This window comes from Acanthamoeba castellanii (genome assembly GCF_000313135.1).
Source record: "Acanthamoeba castellanii str. Neff unplaced genomic scaffold scf7180000083762, whole genome shotgun sequence".
Classification (NCBI taxonomy): Eukaryota; Discosea; order Longamoebia; family Acanthamoebidae; genus Acanthamoeba; species Acanthamoeba castellanii.
In genome coordinates, this window is record NW_004457305.1 from 442 (window position 1) to 12,208 (window position 11,767).

General features: G+C 56.2%; 5 protein-coding genes across 5 annotated transcripts; all 5 read left to right on the forward strand.

The window, feature by feature from the left end:
- Positions 1–269: 269 nt before the first annotated feature.
- ACA1_309470 (leucine rich repeat domain containing protein) lies at positions 270–2,479 on the forward strand (the record flags this gene model as incomplete). The annotated part of the gene is made up of 6 exons (XM_004334471.1): positions 270–528; positions 603–668; positions 740–811; positions 899–1,226; positions 1,313–1,403; positions 1,496–2,479. The coding sequence occupies 6 exons, from the start codon at positions 270–272 to the stop codon at positions 2,477–2,479; spliced, it is 1,800 nt and encodes a 599-aa protein (XP_004334519.1).
- A 421-nt stretch (positions 2,480–2,900) lies between these two features.
- On the forward strand, positions 2,901–5,248 carry ACA1_309480 (CMF receptor CMFR1, putative; the record flags this gene model as incomplete). Its single annotated transcript, XM_004334472.1, has 10 exons — positions 2,901–3,038; positions 3,106–3,198; positions 3,307–3,438; positions 3,511–3,608; positions 3,728–3,827; positions 3,913–3,970; positions 4,054–4,165; positions 4,243–4,429; positions 4,527–4,861; positions 5,074–5,248. 10 exons carry the CDS (start codon positions 2,901–2,903, stop codon positions 5,246–5,248), a joined length of 1,428 nt encoding a protein of 475 aa, XP_004334520.1.
- Positions 5,249–5,505: 257 nt separating this feature from the next.
- ACA1_309490 (clathrin adaptor complex small chain subfamily protein) lies at positions 5,506–6,644 on the forward strand (the record flags this gene model as incomplete). Its single annotated transcript, XM_004334473.1, has 5 exons — positions 5,506–5,529; positions 5,821–5,962; positions 6,091–6,238; positions 6,319–6,414; positions 6,494–6,644. 5 exons carry the CDS (start codon positions 5,506–5,508, stop codon positions 6,642–6,644), a joined length of 561 nt encoding a protein of 186 aa, XP_004334521.1.
- A 998-nt stretch (positions 6,645–7,642) lies between these two features.
- Positions 7,643–10,812, forward strand: ACA1_309500 (pyridine nucleotidedisulfide oxidoreductase domain containing protein; the record flags this gene model as incomplete). Its single annotated transcript, XM_004334474.1, has 17 exons — positions 7,643–7,772; positions 7,844–7,912; positions 7,989–8,131; positions 8,215–8,297; positions 8,433–8,545; positions 8,643–8,777; positions 8,885–8,952; positions 9,036–9,114; positions 9,212–9,331; positions 9,409–9,460; positions 9,548–9,672; positions 9,735–9,857; positions 9,955–10,031; positions 10,093–10,287; positions 10,362–10,497; positions 10,573–10,652; positions 10,732–10,812. Coding segments are annotated over 17 exons (1,809 nt in total), but the record flags the coding sequence as incomplete, so codon positions are not given.
- Positions 10,813–11,201: 389 nt separating this feature from the next.
- On the forward strand, positions 11,202–11,586 carry ACA1_309510 (ribosomal protein s27, putative; the record flags this gene model as incomplete). Its single annotated transcript, XM_004334475.1, is given in 3 exon segments — positions 11,202–11,240; positions 11,256–11,393; positions 11,479–11,586. 3 exon segments carry the CDS (start codon positions 11,202–11,204, stop codon positions 11,584–11,586), a joined length of 285 nt encoding a protein of 94 aa, XP_004334523.1.
- Between the last annotated feature and the right edge of the window lie 181 nt (positions 11,587–11,767).

Consider the following 11,767-nt stretch of genomic DNA (forward strand, 5'->3'; position numbering starts at 1 on the left):
ACATGAGAAACGAGGCCACATTCAGTCCACCTCCGCCCCACGTCCACGCGGCCACTATTCCGCCGTAGACTGAATGGTAGATCATCTCGCGACACCACCGCTCGCTCGACGTCGTTTTCTCACGTTCTGTTTATTTTGATTTCATATTTCAAAATTGACAAAAAGAAAAAAGCGGGAATTCAAGTTCTGTTTTACTTCTGCAAATTGATCGATTTGCCAACGCACTACACTCGCAACATCCAACGTTCATTCAACTTCTGCCTGCAGCAATGAAACTGACGCCGGCCTACATTGGCGGCATTGCGGGCCAAGATGTCCGAACGGTGGAGAAATTGGATCTCAGCAAGAAGGAGATTAAGGAAATGGATGACATCTCGTGCTGCGTAGAGCTCAAGCGCCTCGATTTGAGCCAGAATCAGCTGTCGAAGGTGTATGGCATCAACTTCTTGAAGGAAATCACCTGGCTCAATCTCTCTTCGAACAAGCTTACTAGCATCGTTGGCCTCCAGATGATGACCAAGCTCAACGGTTTCCCTCCTTCATTCTTTATCCGCATTTCAACGTGATCCAAATTTGCTGATTTAATTTCATTCCTCAATCAGTCCTCAGTGCGAGCGATAACCAGATCGAGCGCATCGATGGTCTGTCGACTTTCACTCAGCTCAAAGGTACCTACACCACCACGCGCAACACCCATGTGCTCCTTCTGATGTTTGTCTGGCTGATGCACGTGCTGCAGCGCTCATGCTCAACAAGAACAAGATTTCTGAGATGGAAGGCCTGGGCTGTCTTCGCGAGCTCAACACCCTGGGTAATGCCCCTGTGCCCACTGTTTGTGGCTTGTGCATTGACGCCAGACGTTGCTGATCGTGAGTGCGTTGGGGGTCGCCCCGTACAGTTCTGTCCGATAACGCCATCACCGAGGTGAAGGGCCTCAACACACTGAGCAAGCTGAAGAAGCTGGCGCTGTCGAACAACTACATCCGAGTCGTTCCGTCGTTCGAGAAGAACTTCGAACTTCAGGTCAGGTCCACCCCTTTCGCAACCACCCCTTCTTGCATCACGGCCAACCACTCACTACTGTACTGGGCCACCGGTGACGATTTCGCACAAACACAGGAGCTGCGCTTGAATGGAAACAAGATCTTGAGCATACCCGACACGATCCACCTCAACCCGCACATCAAGATCCTGGACTTGGGCAAGAATCTCATCAAGGAGTGGAGGTGCGCGCGTACTTTCTCACCTTCCAGCTGCGCACTCGGCTCGAGTGCCGTCGGTCCACAAAAACTGACTCCGTGGTGACCTACAGCGATGTCGAGAAGCTGGCCAAGCTGCCCAAGTTGAAGAGCTTGACCCTCGCCGGCAACCCCCTGGCCGAAGAAAGCGTCTACCGAGACAGCGTACGCTGTCCTCTTCCTCTCACATCTCTCTCCCTCTCTTTCTGCCCCCTTTTTAAGTGTTCGTGGCTCTTACACCATTGCTCTGTTGACAGATCTTGACCATGCTGCCCAATTTGAAGATCCTTGACGGCAAGCAGATCTCGACCGAGCTCGTGCGTAAGCGCAAGGCCTGGGCTGCGAGGTGGGCAGCCCAGCACGGCAAGAAGGATGCCGGTGGGGGGAAGGGCGAAGAAGAAGCGCCGCACGCGGAGGACGGCGAACAGGCCAACGGAGCGGAGCGAGGCGCCAAGGCCAAGGGTAAGCGACTGGAGGCCCCGCCAGCGCCGAAGAAGGTAGGGGAAGCCCAGGAGAAGGCCGCACCACCGAAGGCGGCCGGGAAGCGAACGCGAGAGGAGAGCGAGAAGGAGGAGAGCCTCAAGGGGAGGACGCAGAAGAAGACCCGTACCGAGCCGCAAAACGAAAAGCCGGAGCCGGCGGCCCAGGCCAAGGCGGCCGTCAAGATGGCGGAGCAATCAAGCAAGAAGAGAAGCGCGCGTGATGAAAAAGTCGACGCCAGCAAACCGACTCAGCCTCAGGCAAAGAAGGGCAGGAGCGAGACGGAAAAGAACAAGACGACGAACGACCCGAAGAAGCGAGAAGCGCCCACCGCTCGGGCGAATGCCGCCAGCGCCGCCGCCACCACCACCACCAACAACAAGAAGAAGCCGGCCAACAAGTTTGACGAGCGAAGCCGGGAGATGAGGGCGACGGCCGGCAAGAAGAGTGCGCCGAAGAGGGAACCGGAGATGGAACCGGTCGAGGAAGAGAAGGGCGAGATCGAGCGGAAGCTCGAAGAGCATGTGCAGCTCGTCACCGGCAACAGCGGACTGCTCGAGGTCATCAAGGCCTCCGATACCCCGAAGAGCGGTGGTCAGCAGCAGCAGTCCACCAACAAGAAGGGCAAGGGCAAAGCAGCGGCCGCGGTCGACAAGACTGCCACTTCGGCCTCGGCCAAGAAGGTGCAGTCGGTACTCGACCTCATGGGTCTCACGCAAGAGCCAGAGGTCGGCCTTGGCGTGGGCAACGCGTGGGCCTAGATTGCCTTCTCTCACGTCGTCGCCAGGCCTGTTTGCGTTGGGTCAGAAATAAACAAAACAAAGAAGAACACTACGGCGAGTCACCACCTGCCGTGGCCATGTTGTTGGTCCCAGCAGTATAAAAATGAACAAAAATAGGACGCGGCGATTGGTGTATTCAGCGGACACGGACGACCAACAAGAAAAGAGTTTTTGGCGCGAACCAGGCAAAGTCGCAGGTCTTGGTTGTCTGGCCTGTTCGCTTTGGCTGTCTGGGGTGGCGGCTCGCCCCATCTCCGGAGTATTGCTTTTTACGCCGCCGAGATTATTAGCTCTTTTGTCTCTCCTTCGCCCGGCCGCTGCAAGCAACGTTCGATCTCGCGAGAGGAAGACCCGCACCTCGCTGAGCAGTTGACTACGCTGCTTGATTAATTCTGCAAGAATGGTGCTCGATTTCGTGTTTGCTCATCCTATCATCTCGCTCGTCGCCGGCGTTGTGCTCTACTTCGTCGCCAAGAGCGTGCTGTTCTCGTCGAAGCCCGTCAAGCGCTCCATCCCCAAGGGCAAGTACAACGACAAGGTATCATTTCACTACACCTGAGATAATCGATTCAAAATTATCTCTATTAACCCCTTTAATGATTCAGAACAAGGAGAAGGAGTTCTATGACGTTGCTATCGTAGGCGCCGGTCCCTCCGGTGCCACCATGGCCTACTACCTCGCCAAGGGCGGAATCAAGGTGCCTTTTCGTCTTCGTCTTCGTTCTTATGCCGCGTTCTCAGTTTTGCCTGACATCCACGCCGTGGTTTTATTGTTATGTTGTTGTTGATGGTGATGGCCGAAACAGCCTCTCGTTCTTGAGAAGAAGCAGTTCCCTCGCGACAAGTACTGCGGTGATGCCGTGTGCAAGACTGCCATCGAGATCCTCATGGACATGGGCCTGTACGAAAAGCTCATCAAGGAGAACAAGGCTAAAGTGGTGCGTAGAAGCTTCGCACGACCACCACCTCACCCAGATGATGAAAATTAAATTAATCGCCGACTCATGCAGGCCGATTCTGGCGGTCTTGTCAGCCCCGGAGGCATTTCGTACATTGGTCGCTCGCACGAGCAGCTCGGTGAGATCCCCGCCGCCATTGCCATCAAGAGGTGCTCACGACTCCTCCCCGTGCTGAGTTCGCGATCTACGAATTCAAAACTCATTCCCAACGCGTATGCCAATCAATTTCATTTCCTAGGTTGCTTCTCGATGAGGCGATTGCTCGCAGGTGCCAGGAGGTTGGTGCCGACCTGAAGGAGAACTCCCCCGTCGCCGACGCCAAGTTCGACAAGGAGAAGGGTCTGTGGACCGTTATCCTTGAGGATGGCGTACGTGCCCCCGGCCAACTCAACTCAACTCCATTCCTGCCGACCCTGAACCCGACGTCGGCTCATTGCTTCTTCCATTTTGCAGGTGACTACCTACCAGGCTCGCACGCTCGTGTGCGCCGACGGTGCCACTTCCAAGCTCGGTATGTGGCCCAGCCACCGATTCTCAATCCGCCTTTTGTTGTTATTTCGCTGCTGCAAACATCTCATCCCGCTACGCATACAGCCATGCAGCTCGGCGTTGTCAAGGGTGCCCCCAACGGTGCCTGCAGCAGGGCCTTCGTTGAGGGTGGTACTCACAACCTCAAGGCTGATGGTGTCGTCTTCTACAACACTGGGTACGTTTCATTCAAGAAACGCGTTCTTTCAAATCACAACGCGCCCTGACCCAGCGTTTTTGCGGCAACTTTGGCAGACTTCTTCCCGGCTACGCCGCGCTGTTCAAGCACCCCAACGATGAGCTGAACTACTGCTGCTACCTTATTCCCGGCAACCCGCTTGTGACCAACGACGATTTGGCCTACTGGCACGAGTATCTGATCAAGGAGGACCCCAACGTGAGCAAGGCCCTCGGCAACAAGTTCAAGATTGAGAGGATGAGGGTGCGTGGCGGCGTCACATGCGACTCTTTCTCCCCATCGCCTCTCCTATCCATCTGTTGTTGATGCTAACTGCTTTCCTCCTCTTTTCCTTCATCAGGCTGGTTCCCTCCGTCTTGGTGGTGTGCCCACCTCGTCGGGCGACCACCTCCTCATCGTCGGTGACGCTGCTGGCATGATCGATCCCCTCACCGGTGAGGGCATTCACCACGCCATGGAGGGAGGCAAGATTGCCGCCGAGTTCATGCTTGAGGCCATCGCCGCCGGCAACTTCTCCGCCGAGGCCATGCAGATCTACCACGAGCGCTGGATGGAGCGTTTCGGCAATGACTTCACCTGGTCGATGAACATCTGCCAGTTCCTCTACCGTTTCCCCGTCCTCATCGATGCCGCCACCGCTGCCGTCCGCCGGAAGGGCGACAAGTTCCTCGCCAGGTATGCCCGCCCTCTCTCTTCTCTTTTTGCACCTTCCACTGCCAACGATGCTCAAATTTAACTGCAATACGACGGCTTGAATGAGCTCACACCAAACAACAACTACAACTTTCTGAGGCTGCACTTTGAATCAACACTCTTTTCGCTTTCGTTCTGTTTGATGGCAAGGAGTGAACTCACTGTGACGTTCTTCTTCACGTGGCCACATCCAGGTGGGCCGACATCATGACCGGTCGTGTGCCCAAGACCGCCCTGCTGAAGCCCGAGTTCGTGATCGTGATCACCTTCGAGCTCTTCATCCTGCTGGCCAAGAAGCTCACTGGCCAGTACAAGGGTGTCATCTACAACACTGGCGCCCACTCCGTCCAGAAGAAGAAGACCAACTAAGCGCTGGGTCCGACCGTCAAGATAAAGAAGAACAGAGATGGACACACGGGATAGCTGACAATGCAATGTATTGATGTCCTCTCTTCTTCTTCCCCACTTTTGTTTATTTGATCGAACCAACGCGGATCACCACCATGCTTGCTGTGTCTCTTCTTGTTTGTGGCTTTATTCTGAATTTTGTTTGCCGACGTGGCAAGAATCAGATCTTAAATCCGCACACGAGCGGAAGCACGAGGAGAGAGCAGATCAACCTCACTATGGTAAGGCCACACTGGGTTATAGTTCTCTCAATGTCTTATTGCGCCAATCTGCCTCCATCAATCATCTCGATCGATCCGCTTTCTTTTGATTCAGTTTGTTCTCTTCGCCCCCCCCCCCCACCCAATCCATCTCCTTCCGCAAGCAAGCGAAGGATGGAACTCTCATCTCTCATCATCAGATTCACATGTGTCCGATCTTTTCATCTCTTTCGTTCTTTGCCTTCGCTTTTCATCTTCGCTTTTTGTCACCCTGCCATTGTTCACCTTTTAATCCATCCATTTTGCTTGCGCACTTTGATTATGTGTGCCAAGGCTCTGTACTGCGTGAAGGCGATCTTGGTGCTTGACCAAGAAGGCGGACGGCTGTGTGCGCGGTACTTCACCGACGACTGGGGTCCCCTCGACAAGCAGCTGGCCTTCGAGAAGCAGCTCCACAAAAAGGCGCAGCCCCACGGTACGCACTATCTCCTCTGCACCAGCTCCACAAGAAGGCTGGCGACGAGCGAGCGCGAAGCGAGTGCAGCGATTGACTCATTGTTCGTGCTGGTGTTGCCTGTGTGGTCGCCACCGTGCCCCGCATAGCCCAAATCATCGCGCTGGATAACAACGTGATCGTCTACAAGAACTCGGGCGACGTAGCCTTCTACGTGGTCGGCGACTCGGACGAGAACGAGCTGCTCCTGGAGAGCGTACTCTCCACCCTCACCGAGGCCATCAGCTTCCTTCTCAGGTACGTCGGAGGCCGCGGCCTTCCTCTCCCCGCGTTTGTTAGCGCTCACTCACCCTCGGTTTTGTTTGTGGACCAAGCAGGGCGGACGAGTCCACATGGAACCAAGTCGACAGGCGGACGCTCGCCGAGAATCTGGACTACCTCTACCTGGTTGTCGATGAACTGGTGGACGGCGGGTGCGTCATTCATGAATGCAGAGTTGTGTGGTGCCCAGGGCTGTGCTGCTAACGTTCGTGGGTGGCTCATATCACAAAGGATCGTGTTGGAAAGCGACCCCAAGGCCATCGCCGACCGGGTGGCGATGCGAGACACGGCGGCGGAGGCCAGTGGCGGCAGCGGCGGGCCCATCTCCGAGCAGACGATCGCCAAGGCCTTCTCCGTGGCCAAGGACATTTTCATGGGCTAAAGCTTCGGCCCACCACCGCCACTCTTCAAAATCAGCAACAACAACAGCAATACATGCCTACCTTCATGAACGCGGTGCTGCAGTGTAGACGACACACCACAACACAACACCGCTACGTTGGCCCACAGCGGGCTCTGTGAAATGAATTTGGGGGCAGAAAAGGGTTGACGCTTCTAAGCACCATCACCTTTACTTTACAGCAACACCAACGAAGAAGATGTCCAGTCTCTTGCCCAAGCCTGAGGGTATCCCTCATAATCTTGTCTTGTGGCTCAACTTCTGCTCCAACTCATACATCTTGGATGAATGTTGGTTGGATGCTTGCAGGTGCGCTTGCCGGCCAGTCGGCTACGACTGCCGCGAAGAAGGAATCCAAGAAGTACAACGAGTCTGAGGCGCTTGTTGGCGTGGCTGGCGACGCCATCTACTCAGCCGTTGCCGCGACTGCCGCCGATTCGGCAGCCGCCACACCTTCCACTTCCTCTTCCTAGCTGGACCACGAATGGCCCAAGAACGTTGGGCCGTAGTACATAATATCACTAATCCAAGTTGCCCCCCTGCAGCAAATCAAATGCCATTGACTTCATCGACTGCATTCCTCGTCTTTTTTGTTTCTTTCGCTTTTCCTCGTTCTAAGCGAAGTGAAAATCAAAAGGAAATGGTGCAGCCAATACCGAGGGACCTGGAGCCTTTGGGCTGACGGGCACTGAAGCTGGTGACGACCAAAGAACGAAACAGAACAAGTGGTGTTGCTTAAGAAGAAGAAAAAATGAGGGCAGCCTGTACAAGAAGCCTCGTCGCGCCTGGTTGTGCTGCTCGCGGTCGTGCTGCTACTACTGCGGGCAGCAGGCTCTTCTGTGGCGGTGGCGGTTGGGTGCAGCAGCGTAGAGCTCTTGCCACCAGCAGCGCAGGTTCACGCCCCCCCCCCTTGAGTGGCCGTGCTGGGGCGGTTGGGTTTCCTGGGCTTGGCTGACCTGACATGACTGGTGTGTCCAGGCGGGAGGGGTGGTTGGCGCGGGGTGGGAACGGTGGCTGGGCTGGTGGTCGCGGCAGGCGCGCTCGGCGCGGTTGCGCTGGAGGGCCTGCAAGACGACGAAAACGACTCCCTCCTCTCCCGCACGCCCTTCGGTACCAGCGCCCTGCCTCTCAATCGCTCAATGCGGTGCGATATGTGCTGATGGCCTGACCGCCCGGTGTAGTGAGTGCCGTGCGTGCCGAAGAGAAGACCACTCCCAACGCCAAGGCCCCGCCCTCCATCGTCTCGCAGAGTACTCCCCTGCCCCCCTACGCTGTGGCACTTCTTCGCTGCCACTGACCTTAGCAACTCGGCCTCGGTCTGGGCAGACCCGCCGGTCGATAGGGCGGTCCAGCGTGAACAACAGGGAGGCGCCGACAAGCCCATGCGCACCAAGAAGAGGGTCGTCATCCTCGGCTCGGGCTGGGCGGCCGTCGGTGTGCTGCGGGAGCTCGACAACGAAGCCTACGAGGTACTATCTTCTTCTGCTATGCTATGCCCCCGTCCGCGTCACCCAAAGCTAACGCGGGCGCGGGCGTGGTCCACGCTACCTAGGTTGTGGTCGTGTCGCCACGCAACTACTTCCTGTTCACCCCGCTCCTTCCCTCCGTCACCGTTGGCACGCTTGACTCGAGGAGGTACTGCTAAGCAAACTCTGCGCATTCGTGGGCACCAACGCACATGCACCACCGTTCACGGCACCACACGCACACGCAAGCTCGCGATGTCGCTCTAATGCTGGGTCGAGTGCCCTCTTCTCTGCGTAACACTAGTGTTGTTGAGTCGATCCGACGCACCTTCAAGAGGGCCGGCGCCTCGGACGTGCAGTTCCTCAATGCCGAGTGCACGGCCATCAACCACCAGAGCAACAGCATCACCTGCAACGGTAATGCCACTCCACCACCCACCCGCCCCCCTCCTAACCCACACGGTGGTGCCGCGCACACCGCACGACTCACACCCGTCGCCTTTTCGAAACGCAGACGTGAGTGGTGACGGCGCGGTCCGCTCGTTCGATCTTGAGTACGATCAGCTGATCGTGGCGGTGGGCTGCGACAACACCACCTTTGGCACGCCCGGCGTGGAGAAGTACTGCCACTTCCTCAAGGAGCTGAATGGTGCGTGGCACCTGACCCGTCCTTTCCCAGCAGCAAAGACGCCAACGAACCCATTCGTTGTCATTTGCGTGCTCACCGCTCCGTTCACTCGTGTTTGCCGCAAACAGACGCCCGCCGGATCAGGCAGCAGATTACGCAGAACTTTGAGGTCGCCGGCCTGCCCGGCCAGCCAGAGGTACATGATTCTCGGCACGCACCCAATGGTCTAGAGGGACGGACGCGGGCATTAACTTGAATTCTTGTTAATCGCGCGTACAGGAAGAGATCAAGCGTCTCCTGCACTTCGTCGTGGTCGGCGGAGGACCCACCGGAGTGGAGTTCGCGGCCGAGCTCCACGGTACTGCTGTAGTAGTCTCACTGGAGTAGTTTCCATGTTGTTTGCATCATGCTCACATATGTGCCCCGGCATTGGATCGGGGATTGCTTGGTTGTAGATTTGCTGGTGGAGGATTTGGAGAAGTGGTTCCCGAGGTCGCTCACGCAGCACGTCCGCATCACCATCATCCAGAGCGCGGCCCATATCCTCAACACCTACGATGCCAAGATCTCTGACTGTAAGCCTCCCCCCCCCTGCGGCGCTGCTTGTCCTAACAGCTCGAACGCGCGCCAATCCTCACACCCGCGATATCAGATGCCGAGAAGAGATTCGGTCGAGATGACATCAACGTCAAGCCGCTTTGCCGGTGCGTCTGCTGTTTGCCTTGATTGATCGATTGGTTGGTGCACCTCATAAGGCCGAGCCAAACGTACCACCACAAAACTGCACACAGGGTCCTCTCCGTGGACGAAAAGACCCTATCGTACAACGACAAGCAGACCAACAAGACCGAGACGCTTCCCTACGGCATGTGCGTCTGGGCTACCGGCACGTTGCATGGCCCGCTGTTTTTACGTGGTGCTTGGGTTGATGCCCGGAATGGGGAGCCTGACGCCCGCATTCCTCCGACATTCAATCAGGAATTGGGCCTCGTCCGCTGGTCAAGAAGTTCTGCTCCACCATCAAGGAGCAGACCAACCGTCGCGCGATTGTGACCGACAGCCACCTCCGCGTGCTGGGCACCACCAACGTCTACGCCATCGGTAACGCGTGCGCCTCGTGCTTTATTCCTTCTTAGAAGATGTTTGCTTACGGAACATGCGCGTGTGTGCGGTGGTGTGTGTCGTGGTCGTTGGAAAGGCGATTGCGGCACTGTCGAACAGAGGAGGCTTCTGTCCAAGTTCGTGGATCTCTTCGATCAAGCCGATGAAAACAAGGTAATAGACCACTACTCGCTCAGTGACGTGGTCTCGTTTTACAATACTAACGCCGGTGTAGGACGGAGTGGTCAGTTTCGACGAGCTGAGTGCGCTGGTGGTCAAGAACAAGGACGAATACCCGCAGCTTCTCATCTACGCTGCCAAGATGCAGGAACTGTTCGAAACGGTGGATTTGGACAAGAACCAGGTCCTCGACAGAGAAGAGTTCAAGGCCCTGCTCACCGAAGTCGACAAGAACCTAGTCGAGCTGCCGGTACCGCCCACGCTCCTCCATACGCAAAGTACACATGTACCCCCGCTCACCCGATCTGTCGCTCTTGCCTCCAGGCCACGGCTCAGGTTGCATCGCAGGAGGGCAAGTACCTCGGCCAGGCCTTGAACGCCTTGGCGCGCGGACAAGAGGTGGAGCAGTTTCACTACAAGCCTCTGGGCTCACTGGCGTATATCGGCGCAAGGGAATCGGGTACTGGCCCTGTCCACGCGATGCGCAGTGACGCGGTATTGGAAGCCTGCTCATGGTCATCTCCTCTATCGGCAGTGCTGGAACTCCCTGGCGGGTTCAGCTTTGGGGGGTTCACCACTTGGTTTGCCTGGCGCTCGGCTTACCTCGCCAAGCAGGTACGTGTGCTTGGTCACAAACTTGGAGTGAGTGGTTGTTGACGAGGAAAGCGATCTCAAAATGGTGGCAAATACACAGGTGAGCTGGCGCAACAAGTTCATGGTGGCCATGGACTGGATGAAGGAGTTGCTGTTCGGACGCGACATCTCCAAGTGCTAGACGCCCAGGACCATCATCAACCACTGCTCGGTGGTCGTGTGATTGTAACAATCGCCTCGCGCTTGGTCGAGCTGGCACAAGGCAAAAACCTTTTTCGGACAAAGGAAATACAAGGAAATACAATCATTTTTGATTATTGTGCCGGCTTATTACTGCCGACGGTGGTGGACAAAAATGGTCGACAGCTTTGTTTGCCTTCTTTCTCCTTCTCCTTCCCCCAGCCTCCATCCACGACAGCACCATGGTACGGTTCTCTCCCTCGATTTATGGATTTGGGTGTTAGATTGGCCTGTGGCAGTCCTCCTTGCGGCTGTGTGCATAGAAGGGCGATGGGTTAAGAGATGTCATCCCGCTTGCGGGAAGATGGAGCTCGAATTTTGAGGCGCATCATGCTTCCGGACCTCCGCGCTGAACTAATGGACGCCTTTGTATTGATGTAACAGAGCGAGGATCTCCTTCACCCCAACCCCAAGGCTGAGGCCCGCAAGCACAAGCTCAAGCGCTTGGTCCAGAGCCCCAACAGCTACTTCATGGATGTCAAGTGCCCCGGCTGCTTCAACATCACCACCGTGTTCTCCCACGTACGTCCATACTCCCCTTTGCTCATTTTCTTCGCCCCACTCCTCCATTTCGAGCAGAGCCTCATTCTCACTACGACTCCTACAGGCCCAGACCGTCGTGCTGTGCTCCGGCTGCTCGACCGTGCTGTGCCAGCCCACTGGTGGCCGTTGCCGTCTTACTGAGGGTTGCTCCTTCAGGAGGAAGGTGGACTAAATCGATCGTCATTCAAAAAACGATTTAATTTATTTCGCCCGCTCTACCGTGTCTGTCCAAAAAATATAAATCTCACACATCTACGCTTGTCTGGAGCCTTTGTCCCTCTTGCGTGTTCTCTGCTTGTTCTGGGCGTGCTTCTTGCTTTTTCTCCACTATTTCAAAGACTTTGGCACAGTTT